Raw genomic sequence first — 25,061 nt, forward strand, 5'->3', positions numbered from 1 at the left:
GAACACACTCTAGGACTGTCTCCCACATACCCAAACTGGTCTCTCTCCAAGCAGCCAAAAACAATGCTCATGGGCAGACTTCAACCCTGGTGACTCAGTCCCACTGTGAAGTGACTGCAGTGTCAAGACCGAATTTGGACCCAGAGTAGGTGCTGCTGACATCCATCATTCACTAGGACTGAACCTAGGGTCCTGGAATGACCTGACCTGCTTTAGTCTATCCAGGATTGAGCCCGAGATCACCGATCCCTCCTGAAATGACCGATCCATTCCTTCATCCAGTCAGAAATGAGTGCTCTGTTCACACTTTGCTGAAAACATCCACTACAGATTTGGTTACAAATTACTTGTTTAATTCATTGCAGATTTCACCCTACTCCATTTACTAAGCATTGATTACGGTGAAAACTGCAATGAAAATCCATGTAATGATATACAGTTAGGTCCATATATATTTGGACAGACAACATTTTTCTAATTTTGGTTATAGACATTACCACAATTAATTTTTAACAAAACAATTCAGATGCAGTTGAAGTTCAGACTTTCAGCTTTCATTTGAGGGTATCCACATTAAAATTGGATGAAGGGTTTAGGAGTTTCAGCTCCTTAACATGTGCCACCCTGTTTTTAAAGGGACCAAAAGTAATTGGACAGATTCAATAATAAATATATTATATTAATAAATAATTATAAATTATAAATATAATAAAATGTTAATTTTCAAGCACTTGGTTGAAAACCCTTTGTTGGCAATGACTGCCTGAAGTCTTGAACTCATGGACATCACCAGACGCTGTTTCCTCCTTTTTGATGCTCTGCCAGGCCTTCACTGCGGTGGTTTTCAGTGGCTGTTTGTTTGTGGGCCTTTCTGTCTGACGTTTAGTCTTTAACAAGTGAAATGCATGCTCAATCGGGTTGAGATCAGGTGACTGACTTGGCCATTCAAGAATATTCCACTTCTTTGCTTTAATAAACTCCTGGGTTGCTTTGGCTTTATGTTTTGGCTCATTATCCATCTGTAGTATGAAACGACGACCAATCAGTTTGGCTGCATTTGGCTGGATCTGAGCACACAGTATGGCGGCTCTGAATACCTCAGAATTCATTCGGCTGCATCTGTCCTGTGTCACATCATCAATAAACACTAGTGACCCAGTGCCACTGGCAGCCATGCATGCCCAAGCCATCACACTGCCTCCGCCGTGTTTTACAGATGATGTGGGATGCTTTGGATCATGAGCTGTACCACGCCTTCACCATACTTTTCTCTTTCCATCATTCTGGTAGAGGTTGATCTTGGTTGATCATCTGTCCAAAGAATGTTCTTCCAGAACTGTGCTGGCTTTTTTAGATGTTTTATAGCAAATTCCAGTCTAGCCTTTTTCTTCTTGATGCTTATGAGTGGCTTGCACCGTGCAGTGAACCCTCTGTATTTACTTTCATGCAGTCTTCTCTTTATGGTAGATGTGGATATTGATACGCCGACCTCCTGGAGAGTGTTGTTCACTTGGTTGGCTGTTGTGAAGGGGTTTCTCTTCACCATGGAGATTATTCTGCGATCATCCACCACTGTTGTCTTCCGTGGGCGCCCAGGTCTTTTTGCATTGATGAGTTCACCAGTGCTTTCTTTCTTTCTCAGGATGTACCAAACTGTAGATGTTGCCACTCCTAATATTGTAGCAATTTCTCGGATGGGTTTTTTCTGTTTTTGCAGCTTAAGGATGGCTTGTTTCACCTGCATGGAGAGCTCCTTTGACCGCATGTTTACTTCACAGCAAAACCTTCCAAATGCAAGCACCACACCTCAATTCAACTCCAGGCCTTTTATCTGCTTAATTGAGAATGACATAATGAAGGGATTGCCCACACCTGTCCATGAAATAGCCTTGGAGTCAATTGTCCAATTACTTTTGGTCCCTTTAAAAACAGGGTGGCACATGTTAAGGAGCTGAAACTCCTAAACCCTTCATCCAATTTTAATGTGGATACCCTCAAATGAAAGCTGAAAGTCTGAACTTCAACTGCATCTGAATTGTTTTGCTTAAAATTCATTGTGGTAATGTCTATAACCAAAATTAGAAAAATGTTGCCTCTGTCCAAATATATATATGGACCTAACTGTATAAGTATGTTGTAGATTTGAAATCCGCACCACGGTTTAATTTTTTTTGCATATTTTTGTCCGCAATGTAGGACTGGGATCCATTTACTTGTATAGTGCCGTATATTGCTGCAAATGTGTGGCGTGGAGTGCACACAACCCGTGATGTGTGAACGTGGCCAGTACAAGTGCTTCCCTTCATTACTGAGCTAGTCCCATCAACAGGAGGTGTTGGTAAATGAGTAGTGTATGGCTGCAAATTCTGGAGATTAAAGAGATGGAAAAAGCCGCGTGACACCGTAAGGCTTTCATACATGCTCGTCATAATGCCCTACAAACTGTCAATCTACAGGAATGACCCATAAAGTTGTACTGTGAGCGGGGCGACTCATATCATAGCCTATATGCGACTGATGCGCTTTTTCCTTTTATCACTTTGCCTCTCTATATATCCCCATAGCACAGGCAGCCTGAAACATCTCATGTAGGAGGAAGAGGAGACAACTAGATTGGTAGTCTGGTCTCTGGGGACTGAATTTCATTGTGTTGCATTGGTCAGGAGAAGTCATCATGGCGGTCTGGGTCAGACAGAGAACATTATCATCTGAGCGGTCATCTGCGAGTCACTGGATAGATAGTGGAACTTTGATGACTTGTCTGTTACAATAAATATTCACATTACTTATAAAATATTAATTTTTAGAACTCAGTTTTGTTATTTTTTTTATAAAAAAAAAAAAAAAATGCCTGTCCTACATGGACATTTTTTCTAACTTTACGCTCTTGTTTTTACTATGGCCTTACAAATATAGTATGTGGGATTATGAGCCAGTCTTAATCGCAGCTGAGATCAGTGGTTGGTTGCAACATGGATGTCACTTAGAGGAGAGAAGGGTGTAAATTAAAGGGAATCTGTGAACAGGCTTTGGCTACCACACCTTAGAGCAGAGTGATGTAGGGGCAGAGACCCTGATTCCAGTGATGTTACTTTACTATTTGCTGCAGTTATTGTTAAAAACAGTTTTCTCTGCTAGAGATCTAGCAGTGCTCGGAATGCTGGGCGCTGTATAACCCGCCCACACCACTGATTGCCAGCTTTTGCTGTGTACACTGTGTGTAGGCAGAAAGTTGCAATCAGTAGTGGTGGTTGTGGACTGCTTGGCAGCAGGTTTTCTTGTTCACTGGTGATAATCTCCTGCTGATAAAACAATGTATTTATAAAATCTACAAGCAGCCCAGTAAGGGACACATGGACTCAAGATTCAGTGGCAAAAGCCTGATGACAGATTTTTTTTAAATGACAGCAGCTCGATTATTTAACAGAGACAACAAATTCGGAAATTAATAAGAAAAAGAAAAGTTGCTTGTCGCCATTTTCAGAAACCCGTAGAGTTTCCATTTTTAGGGATCAGGGGCTGAGCTGACATTTTTATTGATAACATTTTGGAGTAGATATGATGTTTTGATCGCCTCTTATTTGGCCACCTCAACATTGCAATAAGCATAATTCTGGTGTTTTGACTTTCTCATTAGGCCGTTTACCGATCCGATTAACTTATATTTTGATAGCTCGAACTTTCATGAACGAACTGATACCAAACGTGTATTTTTTTTGTTTTATTTTTTAATGGGGCAAAAGAGGGGCGATTCAAACGTTTGCGTTTTTCTTTCACATTTTTAAAAACTTTTATTTATTGTTTTACTTTTTACTTTATTTAATAGTCCCCATAGGGGAATTGAAGCTGTGATTGTCTGATCACTTGTGCTATACGACATAACAGAGCATCAGCACCGCTATGTATAGCAGGAATCACAATTCACAGGAGGATTGTGATGATAGGCAACGGGGGTCATCAGCAGACCCCCAAATGTCATAGCAATCCATCAGCACCCCACGATCACGTGACGGGCCACAATGGGAGCGATGATGCGCTTCAAGACGGCGCATTTTAAATCAGTGATTGACAGCAGGATTTCACTGGTTAACAGCTGTGGGTTGAGCACCGCTGTTGAAGGCACATAATGGCTGATTAAATCAGTCATCATGTGCTGGGAAAAATGTTCACTTAACGTGCAAGCTCACATTAAAAGGCAGGGACGTAAATATACGTCAAAGGTTGTGAAGGGATTAATTGAAGGAAAACAATAGGTTGCCTGGCCTTTTTACCAGGATGTATGATAGAGGGCGCTAATGAGACTGACAGGAACAAAGCTTATGTAAATAATAAATGAACATTGTGGATATTGCTACACAAAGCTTGGCGATGACTCTGCGCGTTTGTCAATCATGTACTATGGGGAGGTGTGGCAATACATTGCTGAAATGATGAAAATCCTGTTACAAATCAAAATGTTAAAATCCATCTAGGGGACAAACAAAAAAATAGCTAATAATGTCATATACATGCTGCATGAGAACGGATAATCCTACAGCCAGGAAGGTCCACAATACAGACAGTATTCTGCTACAACCACAATAACCAAAAAGTTGGGATACTGCGTTAAATGCAAAAGAAAAAAAACAAGAATGTAAGGATCTAGTAATCTTACAGCCATATACAACAAAACATAGGACACAGATCTGAAAGCTAATGTTGGACATTTTCCATTTTTTGATTTTTTTTATGAATTCATTTAGAAGTTAATGGCAGTTAACATCTCAAGAAAGGAAGCGCAGGGTTAACAAAATGCTAGAAAAATCAATGGTGCTAAAGAAAACAGGTGGAGGGTCAAATGACTGTATCCGAAGAACATGTTAGAGAGGCAGAGTCTCACAGAAGCAAACATGGTTGGAGGTCACCGATCTCTGAACCACTGCATATAAAAATTGTGCAACAATTTCAGAAAAATATTCCACAAAAAATTGCAAATCTTTCTATATCTTGAATAATTCAATATGCACAAGAGACTAGGTCGATGATCAGAGGTCGTGATCTATGGGCCAACAGGGGGCACTGCATTAAAGAAACACTTTCAGCCATGACTATGTTCTCAGACAGTGATTTCTGGAAGTGTTGGCGCCCTTGAAATTGTTCCAGAAAATGAGGTATTTCTCCTAGAAAGTTATTGCAATTACACGTTTTGTTATACACCTTTATTTCCTTTGTGTATTTAGTGCAGGTAACAGTGCGGCCTTCCTTCCTTTGAGCTGAACACTACATTTAAATAGCTTCCCATTTGCTGTGTGTCCATGTTTGGGCCCCTGTCCTGCTCGGCCCTTATTCACACAGGACATCACTATGATGCACGGTAACATTTTAACTCTAGAGGTTAGGACCATCATGAATTTGAGTACACCTTGACGCTGATGGAATGGCTTTTTTTTTTTTTTATAAAAAACAGTGTTTACTAAGTACCGTATGTTATTTATATGCACTATTGCTTTACTTGCTTACTGACAGCAGGGTATTTTTTCATTTTGTTTGTGTCATGGGTTTTTTGCTTTGTGTGTATTGGAACAACAGAAAAAAAAACAAAAGAAAAAAGCAAATTGGCCATAATTTCATACAAAAAAATATGGGCTGGACAAAATTGTTGTCTATAAACAAGTTTATATAAATGATCACTGCGTAACCTCACGTACCACGGTACGGTCAGCACACGTCCATACAACCTCACGTACCACGGTACGGTCAGCAGGGCTGTGGAATTGCTTCATCACCCATTTACAGTGACTAAAAAGTTACAAGAGGATTTAACTCCTGGCATTTTTATAAAGGAGTGGAAGAACTTGTTGTTTTGCCTGTCCCAAATAGGAGGTTTAATCACAGATGGCATTGCTGCTTCAATGAAACGGAGAGAGACACTGCTATTAGAAAATAAAATTCTTCTGGCAGCTGTTTATGTGGACCTGAGTCATTATATATTGCTGGATGATCAACATCTTACTAAAGAAAAAAGCTCTGATTGAGGTAGCAGTTAGGATGAGTGGCTACAGGACAGCCAAGAGCAAGAGGACCCGGGTCCTGCCAGTGCTGCTGCTGCCGTTCCTTCAACCTCATCAGATGAGGAGTTTGATTTCGACAAGTATTTGGATGACAAGAAGCAGACAAAGCGTTACTGCCGGGGAAAAGATTCCACTCCCATAGAAAACAGACTGACCATATTTCAGCAAAATTTTCACTTGCTCTCCAAGAAGTAGAAGAGTTCAATCGTTCATCAAAACTGACTGTGCACGAGGCAATTCCTTTACACCCTGAAATTGTTAGAGATGTTGCCCATGTGGTTACTGCTTTGCCACCAACCCAAGTTAGTGTAGAGAGGTTGTTCTCTAGCCTTAAAATAATTAGGTCAGAATTGAGATTATCTGTAAAAAGGAGAATCTGATGGAGGCGATATTATTTCTCAAAACAAATTCATAGACTGCACAAATGCTGTTCAGAACGTTTTTGTTGAAAACTGTTTTTTTCCCCACTTACTGCAGAGTGTATAATAAATTGTAAATATGCAGCTTTTTTGTTCTAAAGTTGTATTCCAATAAATATATTTTATGTTCTATCTAAATGGCTTGATTATTGTATCATAATGATTAAAAGCCTGATGTTACCATTTTACCACAGTAAATTTATCACTTAAACATGAGCCGCCATGTATGAGGGAGTCTTAGTCGGTGTCATGGGAATTGAGGAGTCGGAGGTTTGGCTTACCGACTCCACAGTCCTGACAGCCAGCATACGTCTATACAACCTCACGTACCACGGTACAGACAGCACGACCATATAGCCTCACCATATAGCCTCAAGTACCACGGTACGGCCAGCGCACGACCATATAGCCTCACGTACCACGGTACGGTCAGCGCACGACCATATAACCTCACGTACCATGGTAAGGCCAGCACACTTCCATACAACCTCACGTACCATTGTACGGCCAGCGCACATCCATATAACCTCACATACCACGGTGCTGACAGCGCGTCATATAACCTCACGTACCACGGTACGGCCAGCGCACGTCCATATAACCTCACGTACCACGGTGCTGACAGCGCGTCATATAACCTCACGTACCACGGTACGGCCAGCGCACGTCCATATAACCTCACGTACCATGGTACGGACAGCACATCCATATAACCTCACGTACTACGGTACAGACAGCGCGTCCATATAATCTCACATACCACGGTATGCTCAGCACACTTCTATATAACCTCACGTTCCACGGTACGGCCGCACACGTCCATATAACCTCACGTACCACGGCACGGACAACGCGTCCATATAACCTTACGTACCACGGTACGGATAGCGCGACCATATAACCTCACGTACCAAGGTACGGCCAGCACACTTCTATATAACCTCACGTACCACGGTACGGCCAGCACACGTCCATATAACCTCATGTACCATGGTACGGGCAGCGCCCCCATATGACCTCACGTACCACGGTATGGACAGCGCGACCATATAATCTAACGTACCAAGGGACGGACAGCGCGACCATATAACCTCACGTACCAAGGTACGGCCAGCACACTTCTATATAACCTTATGTACCACGGTACGGCCAGCACACATCTATATAACCTCACGTACCATGGTACAGGCAGCGCGTCCATATAACCTCACGTACCACAGTACGGACAGCGCGACCATATAACCTCACGTACCAAGGTACGGACAGCGCACGTACATACAACCTCACGTACTATGGTACGGCCAAGCACATTATGCATTTGTGACATTTCTTTAGTATTGTGCCTTTAATATCGCAGCAAGTTTTCATGCAACATTCTGCCTTCTAGTATTTGGCCATACAAACACTTTATTTGCAATGTACATATAGCTCCCACAAATGTGCGTTTCAGATATATACAGCCCCCCAGTGGTGCTCCTTGTTGGGTGCTCTTCCTGCTTTTACACCATGCCACAGGTCGAGTTATTATTAATTTATTGTTATATACGGTACGTTCTTGTTATATACAGATCTCGATGTGTCCGGTATTCAGCCCCTCTCGCAGATCACCTCTATCACACTCTGCTCCATGGGCGACGGATCCAAACACCGGTGAGCAGCGCTGCCGACAACCTCATCCAAAAGGCAATGGACTAGATTCTCGTCACTGACAAAGCGCCACAGGTAGAGCTGCAGGTAGTGACAATCTACCTGGATCTGTTGGAGACCGAAGCGGCCAAATGTCCTCAGGCGGACACACTCCAGGAACGTCTTAAGGCTGATCTTTATAATTCCTGTAAGAATAGACACCTGAAACGCGAGAAACAGATCCAGTGTTACGAAGACAATAATAAGAAAGAAAAAAGTGAAAAACGAAAAATTAAAAAAACTAGCAGTATACAATTAAATATGAACATCTTAAGAACAGATCATAATATCTGACATACTGTATATGATCTATATTCTCACATTTGCACATAAAGCAACAGCTGGACCTGTAAATAATCTATGGAGCATTCATCAGTAACTTATAATAATAGACTGGATCAATTAGTATTTGGGGGGGGGGGGTGTGTGTCTATAAAAAGGCCACTTGGCTTGCTAATTTTGCCGAGTCCTACAATTATTATCTATCATCAGGAGTGCACCGCTCCCAAGCCTTTTGCTTGCAGCTGGTGGTTGAAGCAGCTTTTGCTTGATTGACAGTTTATCGGTGGATACGCTGACCAGAGGTGTGTGCTTTCTGATTCTGCTATAAGAGGCGGCTTGCTTCTGCAGCATTAAAGGAGCGCAGGGGCCTTGAAGCTGGTCAGATTCAGAAATTTATGCCAACTTTAGATCAGCACTTACAAGCGCTATAGTAAAGAGCTTGTAAGCACTGGACTCCATGCTTACGAAGCCAGCCACCACTCAGTGGTTGCAGCGTTGGCTGGCAAAGTAAGCGATAACCACAAAAATAAAATAAAAAAATCCCTGCACTCTTGAGAACTGAGAGTATTTTTAATATCAAGTAAATTGTAACGTCTGTTGTGTTTTTACTATTTTAACCATTTAATGTGGGAATAGCCCTTAAGAATAAGTTCTGATGAGGTTGAATTCCCACCAATCGTATTCTGATGGTCTATCCTAAAAAGTCCTGGCAAACCCCTTTAATATGTAGGTATTGGTAAAAGCGATACAATAATTTTACCTTGTTAAACTGGACGGTGCTGAAGATATCGATTCTCTCTGAGAACAACTTCTGGATGTTGCTGAGAAGGTTTGTATCTAGAGGAGCACTTGTAGTAGAAACGGAAGAGCATTAATAGCCCACTAGTAGAAGTGCGGACCCAAATGTAAGCCTCATGTGTCTTAAGAATCTGTAAGAGACTTGTACTGACGATATACATACCTTGGAGTGTAGCTCTGAGCGTATCGCCCCTGCAGCCGAGAGCTGCTATACACAGAGAAGGTGCGTTTACTAGAATCGCTGCTGTGAGCTTTCCGGACCCCTTCCTCATATAAAAGCCCCACCTGAGAAAATAAACAGATAGATGGCTTGTACTTTGGGAGTACTATAAGACTGCGTTCACACGTAGCAATCATGATGCGACTGAAAAAGAGTGTTCAATGCCTTTCGGTCCCTGATATTACTAAATACTATTGGGCAGCTCACTTTCGTAGAATCCCTTCATGGGCTTCCTTTAGGGCATATAGTAAGTGGGCAGAAATAGAGAAATTGTGGTTGGCGCCAGTTCATCCAAACTCGCTGCTATGGCTAAAGAGGACCGGTGTGGTCCCGGAGCCCCTACTAAGCCCCGTTCGTTTCACAAGAGAAATTTGGCTCTCCTGTATGAGAAAGTTTGGTCTGGCCTCTCCCAACTCGCCTATGGTTTCATTTATATGTCAACCTCTGCTGCCAAGTAGTCTTAAATATGTGATGTCCTCTGCGGGCTTGTTTAGATTTGCAGATGTAGTAGACGGGGACACGTTGGAGCTGCTTTCATTTGATGACGTCAAATCCAAGTTCTCTATTACCAATAAAGATCAGGCATTTTGCCCTTTCCCTTTTCAGCTCGTCGGGAGTTTCCCTGCTGACTGACTTTGAAAGGATTTACAGAAGAGGGACATCGACCAAGGATTTGATCTCGGAGATTTATATAATTTTGAGCTCTCCCCAAGATGGTTGTCAACCAAAACACCCCTACATATGCAAATGGGAATCTATTCTCAACTGCCCAGCCCTCCACCTCCAAACCAACCTCTTCACCATTACAGAAGTTCGATTCTCCAGTCTACTCTAAAGATCGCATCTCACCACCTGTGCACTTGACCCGATCCCTTCCCACCTGATCCCAAACCTCGTCACAGTCTTCATCCCAACCCTATCCCATCTCTTCAACCTATCACTAACAACTGGTGTTTTCCCCTCAAGTTTTAAACATGCCTCAATCACACCTATCCTCAAAAAGCCCTCTCTTGACCCATCCTCTGTATCTAGCTATCGCCCTATATCACTTCTCCCCTGTGCCTCAAAACTACTAGAACAACACGTCTATCTTGAACTGTCTTCCCATCTCTCTTCCTGCTCCCTCTTCGACCGCTTACAATCTGGCTTCCGGTCACACCACTCCACTGAAACTGCCCTAACTAAGGTCACCAATGACCTATTAACCGCCAAGAGCAAGCGACACTACTCTGTCCTCCTCCTCCTGGACCTGTCCTCTGCCTTTGACACAGTGGACAAACCCTATTACCACAGACCCTCTCATCCCTTGGCATCACAGACTTGGCCCTATCCTGGATCTCGTCATACTTAACACACTGGACATTCAGCGTCTCCCACTCATGCACCACCTCCTCACCTCGCCCCCTATCTGTCGGAGTCCCACAAGGTTCAGTCCTAGGGCCTCTGCTCTTCTCCATTTACACCTTTGGCCTGGGACAGCTCATAGAGTCCCATGGCTTTCAGTATCATCTCTAAGCTGATGACCCACAGATCTACCTCCCTGGACCAGATATCACCACCCTACTAACCCGAATCCCCCAATATCTGTCTGCCATTTCATCCTTCTCCTCCGCTAGATTTCTAAAACTTAATATGGACAAAACAGAATTCATCATCTTTCCCCCATCTCACGTGACCACCCCAACGAACTTGTCCATTACAGTAAACGGCTGCCCACTCTCCCCAGTGCCACAAGCTCGCTGCCTCGGGGTAATCCTTGACACTGATCTCTCCTTCAAACCACATATCCAAGCCCTTTCCACTTCCTGCCGCCTTCAACTCAAAAATATTTCATGGATCTGTACATTTCTAAACCAAGAATCTGCAAAAACCCTAGTCCATGCCCTCACCATCTCCCGCCTCGACTACTGCAACCTCCTGCTCTGTGGCCTCCCCTCGAACACTCTCGAACCCCTCCAATCTATTCTAAACACTGCTGCCCAACTAATCCACCTGTCCCTCCGCTATTCCCAAGCCTCTCCCCTCTGTCAATCCCTTCACTGGCTCCCCATTGCCCAGAGACTTCAGTACAAAACCCTAACTATGACATACAAAGCCATCCACAACCTGTCTCATCCTAACATCTGTGATCTCGTCTCCCGGTACTTTCCTGCACGCAGCCTCCGATCCTCACAAGATCTCCTTCTCTACTCCCCCCCCCCCCCATCTCCTCTTCCCACAATCGTATATGAGATTTCTCTCGCGCATCCCCCCCTACTCTGGAACTCTCTACCACAACATATCAGACTCTCGCCTACCATCGAAACCTTCAAAAAGAACCTGAAGACCCACCTCTTCCGACAAGCCTACAACTTGCCGTAACCACCGATCGACCAAACCACTGCACAACCAGTTCTGCCCTCACCTATTGTATCCTCACCCATCCCTTGTAGATTGTGAGCCCTCGCGGGCAGGGTCCTCTCTCCTCCTGTACCAGTCATGACTTGTATTGTTTAAGATTATTGTACTTGTTTTTATTATGTATACCCCTCCTCACATGTAAAGCGCCATGGAATAAATGGCGCTATAATAATAAATAATAATAACAATAATTCTGGGAAGGGAACTCTCGCCCCAAAATTGGCATATCATCTGGGAAAGGGCGGCCAAGTCTTCCATCTGCACCCGTTACAAGGAAAATCAGTGTAAGGCTACATTCACATTTGCGTTGTGCGCCGCAGCGTCGGCGCCGCAACGCACAACGCTAACAAAAACGCAGCAAAACGCATGCACAACGCTGCGTTTTGCGCCGCATGCGTTTTTTGATTGATTTTGGACGCAGCAAAAATGCAACTTGCTGCGTCCTCTGCGCCCGGACGCGGGCGCCGCAGGGACGCATGCGGCGCAAAACGCAAGTGCGACGCAGGTCCATGCGCCCCCATGTTAAATATAGGGGCGCATGACGCATGCGGCGACGCTGCGGCGCAGACCGCAAATGTGAACGTAGACTAAGATACTTTTGTTCTGGTATCACACTCCTGACCTACTTCACAGACTGAACCCCTCAATTCCAGATGTGTGTTGGCGGCTTGGATGTGGGCTCACTGTATCATTTTCTGGTTGTGTCCGGGGATTGGAAATTTTTGGAGGGAGGTGGGTTCGCTGATCTTCAGGGTTCTCTTTACTGATGTGGATCTGGACCCATCTATATATCTAGTAGGTCTCACTCCTAAGGGGATGGGAAAAAAGTCAGCTAAACTGCCATTACATATTCTTACCGCGGCTACATGTTTGATCGCACTCAACTGGAGACAAGTTTCTCCGCTGTCACACCTTCATTTGCTTTATAGAATCAATGACATCCGAAGGATGGAACATATGACGGCGATTTTGAACGCGAGTGTGGAGAGTTTTGACTCGGTATGGGCCCCATGGGATTACTTTTGGGCACAAAGAAGTGACTAACTTGTTACGGGATTGCTGGATCCTCCTTTTCTCTGACACTTACTCTCTCCCCTTCCCCCTCTCTCCATACGTTGTATATCCTGCCTTATTGTCTGTTTAAAATTGGGTTAATTGTTTGATAATCTGTTTAGGTTGTACTTTGTAGTCTGATTGGGGAGTTATTGACATTATCCTTATTTTCTCTGCTTTTTTCTGTAAAGGCTTGACTCTCCTTTCTTCTTTGTGTCAAAATTGTTAAAACTTCAATAAAAATTTACAGTTAAAAAAAAAAAAGAAAAAAAAAAAGAATGTTCGACACAAAAATAAGCAATAACGAACTAAGATATGCCATCACATGGGGTCAATGGTGAGGGTGCAAACGCCATGTTCACACCAATCCTCAGAAGGGTGCAAACGTGACGTTCACACCAATCTTCAGAATAAAGGAGCAGTAATCCTAATGCTCCTTCACAGTATCTTCCTCCACAGCAACACTCCTGTCCACCCAGTGTGCAGGAACCTACACCACAGACCTGGGCCCTTAAATGGGGGGGGTGAGCAATCATCTGCACAGTGGAGTCTGGGAGTCCCGCTATGCTGGGAATGAGCTGAAGGGACCGTCCTCCTGTTCTTTGAGTGTATTATATCACATGGACTAGTACAATACCCAGGCGTGCCCAGCGCCCATCATCCAAAACCCCCCACCCTTCTTTCCATTAATCAATAACTTGCCATATTTTTTGATTTTGCAAAGTGAGTGAATTATATATGAAGAGACCTGGCAGCAGAGATTTGGCATTTTGGTAAGGAGAAAAATAAGAATGGTTCAGAAGTAGGCAAAAAAAAATAAAAAGCCGAAATGCACCTGCACATCTACGCCAGTGATGTCCTCCACTACTCGCTTCATGACAGCTCGGACATTTCGGGGTTCAATGGTGGTCACCCAGTCCCTGGTCTCGACACTCTTGCGTAACATCTGAGAAATGACCAGCCCTTGAGACTTTACATATTGATTGAGGAGGGTCTGGGCTGTGGATCGAGCTAAGGAACAGAGAGTGCTGACGGGTGTAACCGGAGAGCGGTCCTAAACAAATGAGAAATGAACAAAGTTGATTTCTACTAAAAGAAAAAAAAAAAAAAAGGAATACTGAAAAGCTGAGGCTTATTCACACGAGCATATACGCTGGAAATTCAGAGTCTATCCATATTTTTTTACCTGTCCCAGAAACTGTTCATCTGTTAGAGTCAGTATGTAGCTGATTGTTGAGGTCTCATAGTCCAGGCAGAGGCGAGAAAGAAGCAACAGGAGCAGTGGGGGAGTATTAGCTCCCTTCTCCCCTGGGGAATCACAAAACTGTCGAGCTGTCTGGCACAAGGACTTGATAAAAGCTACGATCAATCCTTCTCGGACACCCTGACTGCAGAACTCACCCTGGGAGGAAAATATAAATGAAAGGTCTATTAGAGTAAGGGTACCGTCACACTCAGCAACTTTCCAACGATCACGACCAGCGATACGACCTGGCCGTGATCGTTGGAAAGTCCTTGTGTGGTCGCTGGGCAGCTGTCACACAGCTCTCCCGCGACCAACGATGCCGAAGTCCCCGGGTAACCAGGGTAAACATCGGGTTACTAAGCGCAGGGCCGCGCTTAGTAACCCGATGTTTACCCTGGTTACCATCGTAAATGTAAAAAAAAAAAAACACATACTCACATTCCGGTGCCTGTCACGTCCCCGGGCGTCCGCTTCCCTGCACTCCTCCTGCATCCTGTGTAAGCGCCGGCCGTAAAGCAGAGCGGTGACGTCACTGCTGTGCTCTGATGTACGGCCGGCGCTGACACAGGATACAGGAGGAGTGCAGGGAAGCGGACGCCGGGGGACGTGACAGGCACTGGAATGTAAGTATGTAGTGTTTTTTTTTTTTTACATTTACAATGGTAACCAGGGTAAACATCGGGTTACTAAGAGCGGCCCTGCACTTAGTAACCCGATATTTACCCTGGTTACCAGTGAAGACATCGCTGCATCGGCGTCACACACGCCGATGCAGCGATGTCAGCGGGTGGTCCAGCGACGAAATAAAGTTTCAAACGATCTGCTATGACGTACGATTCTCAGCAGGGTCCCTGATCGCAGTAGCGTGTCAGACACAGCGATATCGTATGGATATCGCTGGAACGTCACGGATCGTGCCGTCGTAGCGACCAAAGTGCCACTGTGAGACGGTACCTTAAGAGTTGAGAAACAGGACAACCATCCACCCCTAGATTTCATCTTCTGCTCACCTTGAAGTATTGCTTGTCTGAGAAAGCCACATCTTTAGCTGTGAAGAGATGTACAGAAGCCAAAACCGATTTAATTTGGTTGAGAACGGATCCGGAAAGCACCGACAATAAATCACCCAGTGCTGGCGACTCTTTCCCAGGAATCCTTGGAGCAGCAAGGGCTTGTCTAACATCAGTAATGCAACCTTGGAAGAAGTCTTTCAAGGCTTGCAGGTATTGAGATAAGCGCTCCTGTGCTGCCCTTACTACAATCTCAGTGCCCCTTCTATTAAAGCTGCATCCTGGAACTAACTTAGACGGTGCCTGAAGACGTCGGTGGAATCGGTCCAAGGCTCTTACTAGGAGAGAGTTGTCCCCAGGATTCTTCTCTTCTCGCAGGCGTTTCTCCACCAATTCAAAGTAACCCTCGCTCAGTTCATCTAAGAACCGGGTCAGCTTTTCCTCAGCCATTTGAGCGGTGCCTCCTGGCTCCTTGCAGAAAAGGCTTTGGTAAGAAGCTGCCAGGAGACAGGCGTCGCTTATAAATCCACCGCAGCCCCGGTCAACAAACTCCAGAATATCACTAGCCTCTTGTAACTCGGAGAGGTGGGAGGCCAACCGTCCACGTCCGTGGGCAAGAAATTCGTCACATAGGAGATGAGCTGGTTCCTCCAAGCTCAAGAGGAGCTCCACACATTCAGAAAGGTCCTGGGAGGAAGATGAGGGATCCCTACAGAATACAAAACAAAAAGTTAGATCACCGATCACATACTACAGAATTAAACCAAAAAAGTAATGTACCATGCACAGGTATGAAGATGATCCAACCACACAAGTAGTCCTACACATCACAGGTGGCTCTGTCACAAGATTTCACAATCAAAGCTGCACACATTATTAAATAGATCTCTTAAACCCAAGGACACTGGTGTATTTACATTGCAAACCATAACAATGGCTGCATAATCTAGATATTAGAGTGATTTTAGGAGTGCAACTGAAAAAGTGAGAATTCAAGAGTCCAAGTGTATTCAGCCTGACTGTCCGCTGCAGCTTGTAGTGAGCAGTGAGAGATCTCAGCAGGGAGGAGGGTCAATCAGAATAAGTGGGCAACACAGAGGTAAACTTTTATAAAGGCTTATACAGCTATTCTGACAATCATTTTCCCAGTAAATGCAGCAACCTTAGCAGGTTTAGGAGACCATTTAGTAATACATGCAGTATGTATTGTGAAATATGGTGACAGATCTGCTTTAACAGACTAAAGCGTCGTCCAGACATCTGTGAAACAAGGTCCGATTAGCAAGTTGCTCATATGTTTGCAGAGCAGGCTGTCAATCAACGTGTCGGGGAGTAATTACAGCCACACTCAATGTGTAGTGATCAGTGACTGTAACCTCTCCCAGCACCGCCCCAACAATTGGAAGCGAGTGGCTGCAGGGAAAATATAAGTTCATTTTCTACCTGTAGCAGCTACCCCAGTAAGGTGGTCTAACAAGATTCTAATGCCATTTACCTGCAGATTAATCCCATATCTAAAGGTCAATAGGTTCAGTTTATATTCACATATTTCTATTATTTCACGTGAGGAAAGAAAACTTAATCAAGGCCTGGTGCAAACTGCGTTAGGGGCCACTGTCAGGCACATACGCCTAGGACCTATATGCTTCATAGTGGCCACACTCTGGATATTTAGGCCAATATAGAAAACCACTGGAAAAAAAAATAGGAGTATACTGTAAGGAAAACTTTTTTTTTTTTGTGCGATGGCACTCCATATAGGAGAATGCAGTCTGTTGTGCTCACTTATACAGTTAAGTAAAGGGTATGCAACAGGAGACTGACCAGGCAGAGGCCAAAAGAACTAAACTTTTGGTCTCTGTCTAGCAGATTGTTCAGGATTTTTCACGTTTTTTTTTCAGCCGTTTTCCGCTAAAAAAAAAAAATGCATACATAAGCATCCCATCATTTTTAATGGATTCCGCAATTTTTGTGCACATGCTGCGGTTTTTTTCGGCGAAAAAAACGCATTGCGGTAAAAAGCACCATGTTCATTAATTTTGCGGATTTTTCACATTTTTGCCGCTATTTATTGCATTGGGAAGCTCCTGAAAAAACACGAAAAATTCGCAAAAAAAAGTCCAAAAAATGCAATAAAAATGCGGAAAAAAAACGCATGTGGATTTTCTGCAGAAAAAGTCCGGTTTTGTTCAGGAAAATTCTGCACACTTTCCTGAACGTGTGCACATAGCCTAAAATATATTCTGGGAAAAGCCAGATATATACAGTACTTTCTGATAAGGGCATGTAAGTCAGGAATCACTGATTCAATGGTTTCCTCACATATTACATACGTCGGTTGTTCATTAGCAACAAACCCTTCGCTTCTTTATTAATTACATGGTCCATTTGCACCATTTTTTCACCCTTCTGCCTTGATGAGAGTGACGTTATTCTTAGTGCAGAACGATTGAATATAAATATAAGGATTGACAATAAGACCTACTATATAATAATATCTACTATATAATTGTCTAAGGGTTACTTCCGTCCGTCTGTCTGTCTGTCTGTCCTTCTGTCTGTCTGTCACGGATATTCATTGGTCGCGGCCTCTGTCATGGAATCCAAGTCGCTGATTGGTCTCGGCAGCTGCCTGTCATGGCTGCTGCGACCAATCAGCGAAGGCCACAGTCCGATTAGTCCCTCCCTACTCCCCTGCAGTCACTGCCCGGCGCCTGTTCCATACTCCCCGCAGTCAGCGCTCACACAGGGTTAATGCCGGCGGTAACGGACCGCGTTATGCCGCGGGTAACTCACACCGTTACCGCCGCTATTAACCCTGTGTGACCAAGTTTTTACTATTGATTCTGCCTATGCAGCGTCAATTGTAAAAACATCTAATGGTAAAAATAATAATAAAAAAAAAAATCATTACTCACCTTTCCCGCTCCTCGCGACGCTCCAGGCAGGTTCCGGTGGAAGGATGGTCTGTGAAAAGGACCTGCCATGATCATGTGACCGCGACGTCATGGCAGGTCTTGCGCTCCTGCGAGAGAAGCAGGCAACAGAACTACAAGGGTACCATCGGAAGGTGAGTATATGTTTATTTTTTAACCTGTCACATACGTGGCTGGGCAATATACTACATGACTGGGCAATATACTACGTCGTAGTATATAGCACAGGCCACTATATATGTGTGTGTGTGTGTGTGTGTGTGTGTGTGTGTGTGTGTGTGTGTGTGTGTGTGTGTGTGTGTGTGTGTGTGTGTGTGTGTAATATATATATATATATATATATATATTTATTTATTTATATTACACACACACACACACAGGGGTTGGACAAAATAATGGAAACACCTAACGTTTTGGCATCATAATCTTCGAACATGTGATAAACATGAAAACCGTGACATATGGTAATCTTTTGTAGTTGATTATTTGTGATATGTGTATGTAAATTAACTGTTTGTTTTGCATAATTGTAAGAACATTGATGAGAACCTCATACCAATGGCAGACCTCTCGGATTTTCAAAGAGGCCAAATTGTTGGTGCTCGTATGGCAGGCGATAGTGTAACAAAGTGCCCAAATGCTTGGCGTTGTCGAGAGGTACTGTCTCCAAAGTAATGACTGTGTTTGAAAGAGAAGGAAAAATGTCCGCAGCAAAGCACAGGTCTGGCCGAAAGTCAAAGTTGACTGAGAGAGACCGTCGGACTCTAAAGCGAATTGTGAGAGAGGATCGCAAGACCACGGCTCCGAAACTCACTGCTGAGCTCAATGAACACCTACAGAACCCAGTTTCCACGAAAACTGTTCCTCGGGAGCTGCACAAATCTGGATTCCACGGAAGAGCTGCAATTAGAAAACCGCTGCTCTCAATGACAAATGTTTCCAACCGTTTAGAGTGGTGTAGAATCCTCCAGAATTGGTCCCTCGAGCAGTGGAAACGTGATATTCTCAGACGAATAATTGTTTACCCTTTTTCCGACCTCCAGCCGAGTGTACGTTTGGAGACAGCCGAAAGAAGCATTCCATCCAGACTGACTTCTCCCAACCGTAAAACATGGCGGAGGTTCTGTGATGATCTGGGGTGCTATTTAATGGAGATCCGCTGGGCCAATGATATCCCTTCATGGAAGAATTAACAGCCGAGATTATTGAGGCATTTTGGGTGACCAAGTGCATCCAATGGTTCAAGCACTGTTCCCGGAGAGGGAACGCCATCTTTCAGGATGATAATGCACCAATTCATACAGCTAGAATCGTTAAAGCACGGCACGAGGAACATTCTAATGAAGTTGAACATCTCATCTGGCCCCCACAATCCCCAGACCTCAACATTATTGAGCATTTATGGTCCATTTTAGAGATTCAAGTTAGACGTCGAATTCCACCACCATCATCGCTCAAAGAACTGGAGGGTGTTCGCACCTTGTATGAATCCATACCTCGGAGAATTGAGGCTGTAATCGCCACAAAAGGTGGACCTACACCATATTAAACTAACTTTTGTTGATGTTTCCAGGTGTTTCCATTATTTTGTCCAATAAATATATATATATATATATATATATATATATATATCTATATATATATATCTATATATATATATATCTATCTATATCTATATATCTATCTATCTATATATATATATATATATTTATATATTTTGTGTCTGGCTTAGGCAAAATCCTCAACCTCATGCAAATACCTGAATCTTTGGCGAAGTGTTTCTGCTAAGCCTGCCATGATGGCTTGGCAGTCAGTCTGGATTCCATGGAAGGAGGGCATGTGCTGGTACTGATGGAGCACACTGCGGGCTTTAGCATGATAGGACACCGCCTGGACATAAGCCCCGAGCTCGATGCATTTTTTCAGACGAGCTGGAAGTTCGAACAAGAACTGCAACTTTCGAAGCAAAGTGTGCACACCTGGATGATACACAAAGTGGCGGCAGAGGAGACTCTTTATATTTAATGTTCCACTCAACAGTTACCCCATCCTTTATTATAACCACATCTGCATTATTATATGCATCCTCCATGAGGCTACGTGCACATGTTGCGGAATGGGTGCAGAATTTTCTGCACAAAATCCGCATCTCCTGGCAGAAACCGCAGATGCAGATTTGCCGCGGATTTTGTGAGGTTTTTATGCGGAATTGATGCGGATTTTATGCGTTTTTTTACCACTGCAGATTTCTATAATGGAAGGGTGCAGAAACGCTGCAGATCCGCACAAAAGAAGTAACACGCACTTCTTTTAAATCCGCAGCATTTCCGCGCTGATTTTTTCGCACCATCTGCACAGCTTTTTTTTTTCCCCAATGATTTACATTGTACTGTAAATCACAGTGCGGATCTGCAGCGTTTCAGCGCGGAAAAATCCGCATAGTGTGCACATAGCCTAAAACAGGGCAGGATTCTGCTATATGTTGCGGCTTTGCGTCTTAGCCATGTAAGATGTCCAGCAAATATTATAAAAGTTTTCTTCTGCTAGAGATCCATGATAGCGATTAGTGATGAGCAAATAAGCTCGAAAAAAGAGTCATCAGATCATGCTTGGGGGCTAACCGAGTGTCTCTGGAGTGCTCAAAAAATATGTTTGAGTTCCCTCGGCTGTTAGACAATCCCTGCAAGTATTGTGGCTGTCGAATATGCCGCGACACATGCAGCCGCGGGGACTTCAACATATTTCTTGAGCACGCCAAACATGCTACATTAGCACACGAGCATGCTCAGATGCAGGCTATTCAAGACGACACTTTCCAAATTTATGAAATGCATCTTCAGTAGAAATTAGCAAATGAATTAGCAGGACCCTGATGCAGTATTCTAGTCAGCAGTTTTGGATCACCAGGAAGGAGCCCTGCAAGCCACCCTGGAATCCCCAGTGCCACGTCGCTGTTGTGGCATGACACAAGCATGGTATCCACCTACTAATCAGAGGAGGCTCCGTGGATGGTGACAGGTAAAAGGAGGCTCGCAGGGCGCTCTCATTCCAGCCACGGACTACTGAGGAGGCCCCTTGAAGACCTGTCCGTCCTTTAGAGCATATTCTCAATAGTAGTTTTTGCAATATTACAATCTAGAATCCCTAACAAAATTACAAACAGATATAAATCATGTGTTAAAGCTGGATTGTAGGAAACATGTCCCATAAAAATGCCGCCACTCACCACTGAGCTTTGTGATGTGCTGATGTCTCTCCTGCAGGGTGCTACTGATAGAGGCACTAAAATCCGTGATCACTGTCATGTTGGTGGCCAGTGCATCCATTTCATCTTCCATCTTTTTGAAGTCATTTTTCATTTTCCGGATGGTGTCTGAGGATTTAGAAATTGACGGTTAGCGATTTATCACGTGGGTGCTGTTCCATCAGGTCTATACGCCTACAGCAGCGCAGGGGCCGCGTATCTGCTACGGGGGACCTACCTGTAGCCGAGATGAACTTGTTATAGTTCTCATACACCAGAGTCTGCATGTCACTGTCCAAAGCTCGGATCTGATGGACCATGTCAGCCTCGATGTCCATCAGCTCCGTCAGAGATTTTTCTTTCCTCAGCTGCAAAAAAAAAAAAAAAAAAATGATGAAAATACCATAAAAAATTGTATATATAGATATATATAATTAGTATAAAGGTACGAGAATTGGAATCAATACAGCCTAAATGATAGACTTAGTGAAAACTTAAAGGGAATCCGTCACCAGCTTTTTTGGCACCTAATAGGGGCAGAGACCCTGATTCCAGCAATGTGTCACTTACTGGCCTGCTTGCTGCAGTCTAGATAAAATCCAGTTTTCTCTGCTGCAGATCTAGCAATTCTTTGAAAGCTGAGCTCTGTATAACCCCGCCCACAGCCGATTGGCAGCTTTCTGTGTACACTGTGCATAGGCAGAAAGCTGCTAATCAGTGGTGGGAAGAGCGTTATACATAGCTCACGAATACAGAGGACTGCAAGCAGCAGGTTTACTAGTCCTCTAGTGATAATCTACTGCTGATAAAACAATATCATACCTACAGCAAGCAGCCCGGTAAGTGACAACACTGGAATCAGGGTCTCTGTCCCTACATCATGCTACTCTCAAACTATGGGGCACAAACCCGATGACAGATTCCCTTTAAGGAGGTTGTCCGACTTTTCAAGAGGCAGCTCTAGTGCGGCCCACTCTGGTGGTCTCCAGCAGGACATCAAGCAACAGCAACAACACAACAGCGGAGACAGCTGATATCTGCGCGTGCGCAGTGCAAGCGGAGCGCCCTGCTAGTGGGCGAGCTGCGCACGCGCGGCTGAGTTTCCTGCGTTTACAGGCTCTTTGTTTCCTGAGGACGTGGTGGTCTGTGGTGATACAGAAGCCAAAAAAACAGGAGTAAGAAAACTCTCCAAACAGATCAACAGAATGAACTCACTGATCACTTCTCAGTTAACTCTTTCTGCAGCAGACATTAGACAGAGGCTATAGAAGGGAATCGATGCAACAGTTTTTATGAAACCCAATTACAAATACATTTTGTAGCCCAAAATACATATATCTGAGTAAATAAGTGTCCCCGAAAGTGGACAACCCCTTTAAGTTGCATAAGAGGCCACCTGTATAACAACCTGACGTCACATCCGCAGAGCTCAGGTGACGTCACCTTGGTGAGGTACAGCTCCGGCTGGAAATGCACGCCATCGATATCAGTGGGGTCCAGGGACTTCTCGCTGCTTTTCCCTTCGTCGTTTATGCCATAGTACAGCTTCAGCATCCCGTGAGCCTTCCGTCTCTTCCCCTCCTCTTCCTCCATCGCAGCGGAAGTCGCCATATTCGCCGACTCTCTCACAGCAAAGCAAAACTGGAATTACGCAAGCGCGGAAACAGCTGATGTGTGCGCGTGCGCAGTACAAGCGGAGCGCCCTGCTAGTGGGTGAGGTGCGCACGCGCGACTGAGTTTCCTGAGAAGCGGCACACACAACGCCGTGCAGTGCTGCCGCTCATCCTGCTCTGCTGCACTGTGAGGGAATGTACTAATACAGATACCGACACATGTCACGAGTACAGGCACCTTTAGCACGAATAAGCTCACATAACACTTGTTGGCTGATGGCCCGAAATTATTACAGCCACTTTTGGAGATCGTGTTAATATGAGAATTTTTTTTTCCCCAAAACAGCGCCACTGTTGTCTATGGGCAGCATCAGGTATTGCAGCTAACCTGTAGCGTAACTGGAGTCGTATGGAGCCTCTCCCATGTTGGTCAGCTATATGGGCCCTTGCAGCGTTATAAATCCTATAAAGACATGCCCCCTTCATTATATAGTAATGTCCCCCTCCCCTTCATTATATAGTAATGTCCCCCTATCCTGGACCCTGTTCTGGTATACACGTGCCCCTTTCTGGAATACATTTTTCCAGTAGCGTAGCTACCGGGGGCAGAGGGGGCCATCGGCCCGGTGCTCGGAGGGGGCCCACCCGGAGCTACGCTACTGTAACTATCGGCTCGCACAGCGCACAGATACAGTTACCTTCTGCGGCAGAGCAGGGAGAATCGATCTCCCGAGTCCCTACTCTGCCACCCGCTATGGGGCCCCTGAGCAGGTGGGGGGGGGGGGGCCCGGTGCCAGTACTGGGCCCCCCGCCCGTCACCGCACTGATGAGGGACGGAGCGCTGCGCTGCTCTCTTCCCATCATCCCCCTGTCAGATGAGCAGGAGGTCGGAGCACCGCTGGAACAAGGAGGAGGTGAGGTGAGTATTGTTTTTTATGGGGTCTGCCTTTTACTTCAGGATCTGCCTATAGGGGGGGCTGCCTTTTACTTCAGGATCTGCCTATAGGGGGGCTGCCTTTTACTTCAGGATCTGCCTATAGGGGGGGCTGCCTTTTACTTCAGCATCTGCCTATAGGGGGGCTGCCTTTTACTTCAGGATCTGCCTAGGGGGGGGGGGGGGGGGCTGCCTTTTACTTCAGGATCTGCCTATCGGGGGGGCTGCCTTTTACTTCAGGATCTGCCTATAGGGGGGCTGCCTTTTACTTCAGGATCTGCCTATAGGGGGGCTGCCTTTTACTTCAGGATCTGCCTATAGGGGGGGCTGCTTTTTACTTCAGCATCTGCCTATAGGGGGGCTGCCTTTTACTTCAGGATCTGCCTATAGGGGGGGGGGGCTGCCTTTTACTTCAGGATCTGCCTATAGGGGGGGCTGCCTTTTACTACAGGGTCTGCCTATGGGGTGCTGCCTTTTACTAGAGTCTGCCTATGGGGGCTGCCTTTTACTAGAGTCTGCCTATGGGGGGCTGCCTTTTACTAGAGTCTGCCTATGGGGGGCTGCCTTTTACTAGAGTCTGCCTATGGGGGGGCTGCCTTTTACTAGAGTCTGCCTATGGGGGGGCTGCCTTTTACTAGAGTCTGCCTATGGGGGGGCTGCCTTTTACTAGAGTCTGCCTATGGGGGGGCTGCCTTTTACTAGAGTCTGCCTATGGGGGGGCTGCCTTTTACTAGAGTCTGCCTATGGGGGGGCTGCCTTTTACTAGAGTCTGCCTATGGGGGGGCTGCCTTTTACTAGAGTCTACCTATGGGGGGGCTGCCTTATACTACAGGGTATACCTATATGGGTGCTGCCTTATACTTCAGTATTTGCCTATGGGGTGCTGCCTTATACTACAGGATCTGCCTATAGGGTGCTGCCTTATACTACAGGATCTGCCTATAGGGTGCTGCCTTATACTACAGGATCTGCCTATAGGGTGCTGCCTTATACTACAGGATCTGCCTATAGGGGGGCTGCCTTTTACTACAGGGTCTGCCTATGGGGTGCTGCCTTTTACTAGAGTCTGCCTATGGGGGGGGCTGCCTTTTACTAGAGTCTGCCTATGGGGGGGCTGCCTTTTACTAGAGTCTGCCTATGGGTGGCTGCCTTTTACTAGAGTCTACCTAT

At 45.0% G+C, this 25,061-nt stretch overlaps 1 protein-coding gene and 1 long non-coding RNA gene across 5 annotated transcripts in view; one reads left to right on the top strand and one right to left on the bottom strand.

Moving 5' to 3' along the window:
• Window positions 1-7,781: 7,781 nt before the first annotated feature.
• Window positions 7,782-23,716, bottom strand: VPS51 (VPS51 subunit of GARP complex). 3 transcript variants are annotated; one of them, XM_077287721.1, is made up of 10 exons: window positions 22,788-23,716; window positions 21,583-21,712; window positions 21,327-21,473; window positions 19,860-20,079; window positions 15,165-15,873; window positions 14,095-14,310; window positions 13,744-13,962; window positions 9,399-9,520; window positions 9,198-9,285; window positions 7,782-8,317 (listed from the first exon to the last, which is right to left on the bottom strand). In XM_077287721.1, exons 1-10 carry the CDS (start codon window positions 22,953-22,955, stop codon window positions 8,057-8,059), a joined length of 2,280 nt encoding a protein of 759 aa, XP_077143836.1. In that variant the 5' UTR covers window positions 22,956-23,716; the 3' UTR covers window positions 7,782-8,056. The 3 variants fall into 3 exon arrangements, with proteins under 3 accessions (XP_077143836.1, XP_077143838.1, XP_077143837.1); XM_077287723.1 differs by having other exon boundaries at window positions 22,741-22,988; XM_077287722.1 differs by having other exon boundaries at window positions 22,753-22,981.
• Window positions 23,717-23,777: 61 nt separating this feature from the next.
• Window positions 23,778-25,061, top strand: part of LOC143806803 (uncharacterized) — a 52,049-nt gene continuing 50,765 nt past the window's right edge. For both annotated transcript variants that reach the window (XR_013221561.1, XR_013221560.1), the window contains exon 1: window positions 23,778-23,876. This is a non-coding gene — a long non-coding RNA (uncharacterized LOC143806803). The remainder of the gene's footprint in view (window positions 23,877-25,061) is intronic.

This window comes from Ranitomeya variabilis, chromosome 2, assembly GCF_051348905.1.
Source record: "Ranitomeya variabilis isolate aRanVar5 chromosome 2, aRanVar5.hap1, whole genome shotgun sequence".
Classification (NCBI taxonomy): domain Eukaryota; kingdom Metazoa; phylum Chordata; class Amphibia; order Anura; family Dendrobatidae; genus Ranitomeya; species Ranitomeya variabilis.

Bases quoted from the DNA above. Each gene is read 5' to 3' on its own strand.
- VPS51 (XM_077287721.1), bottom strand. From the start codon at position 22,955: ATGGCGACTTCCGCTGCGATGGAGGAAGAGGAGGGGAAGAGACGGAAG. The intron at 21,713-22,787 runs GTGACGTCACCT...TTTTTTTTGCAG, and splicing joins CGGAGCTGTACCTCACCAAG to CTGAGGAAAGAAAAATCTCT. The intron at 14,311-15,164 runs GTGAGCAGAAGA...TTTTCCTCCCAG, and splicing joins CAGACAAGCAATACTTCAAG to GGTGAGTTCTGCAGTCAGGG.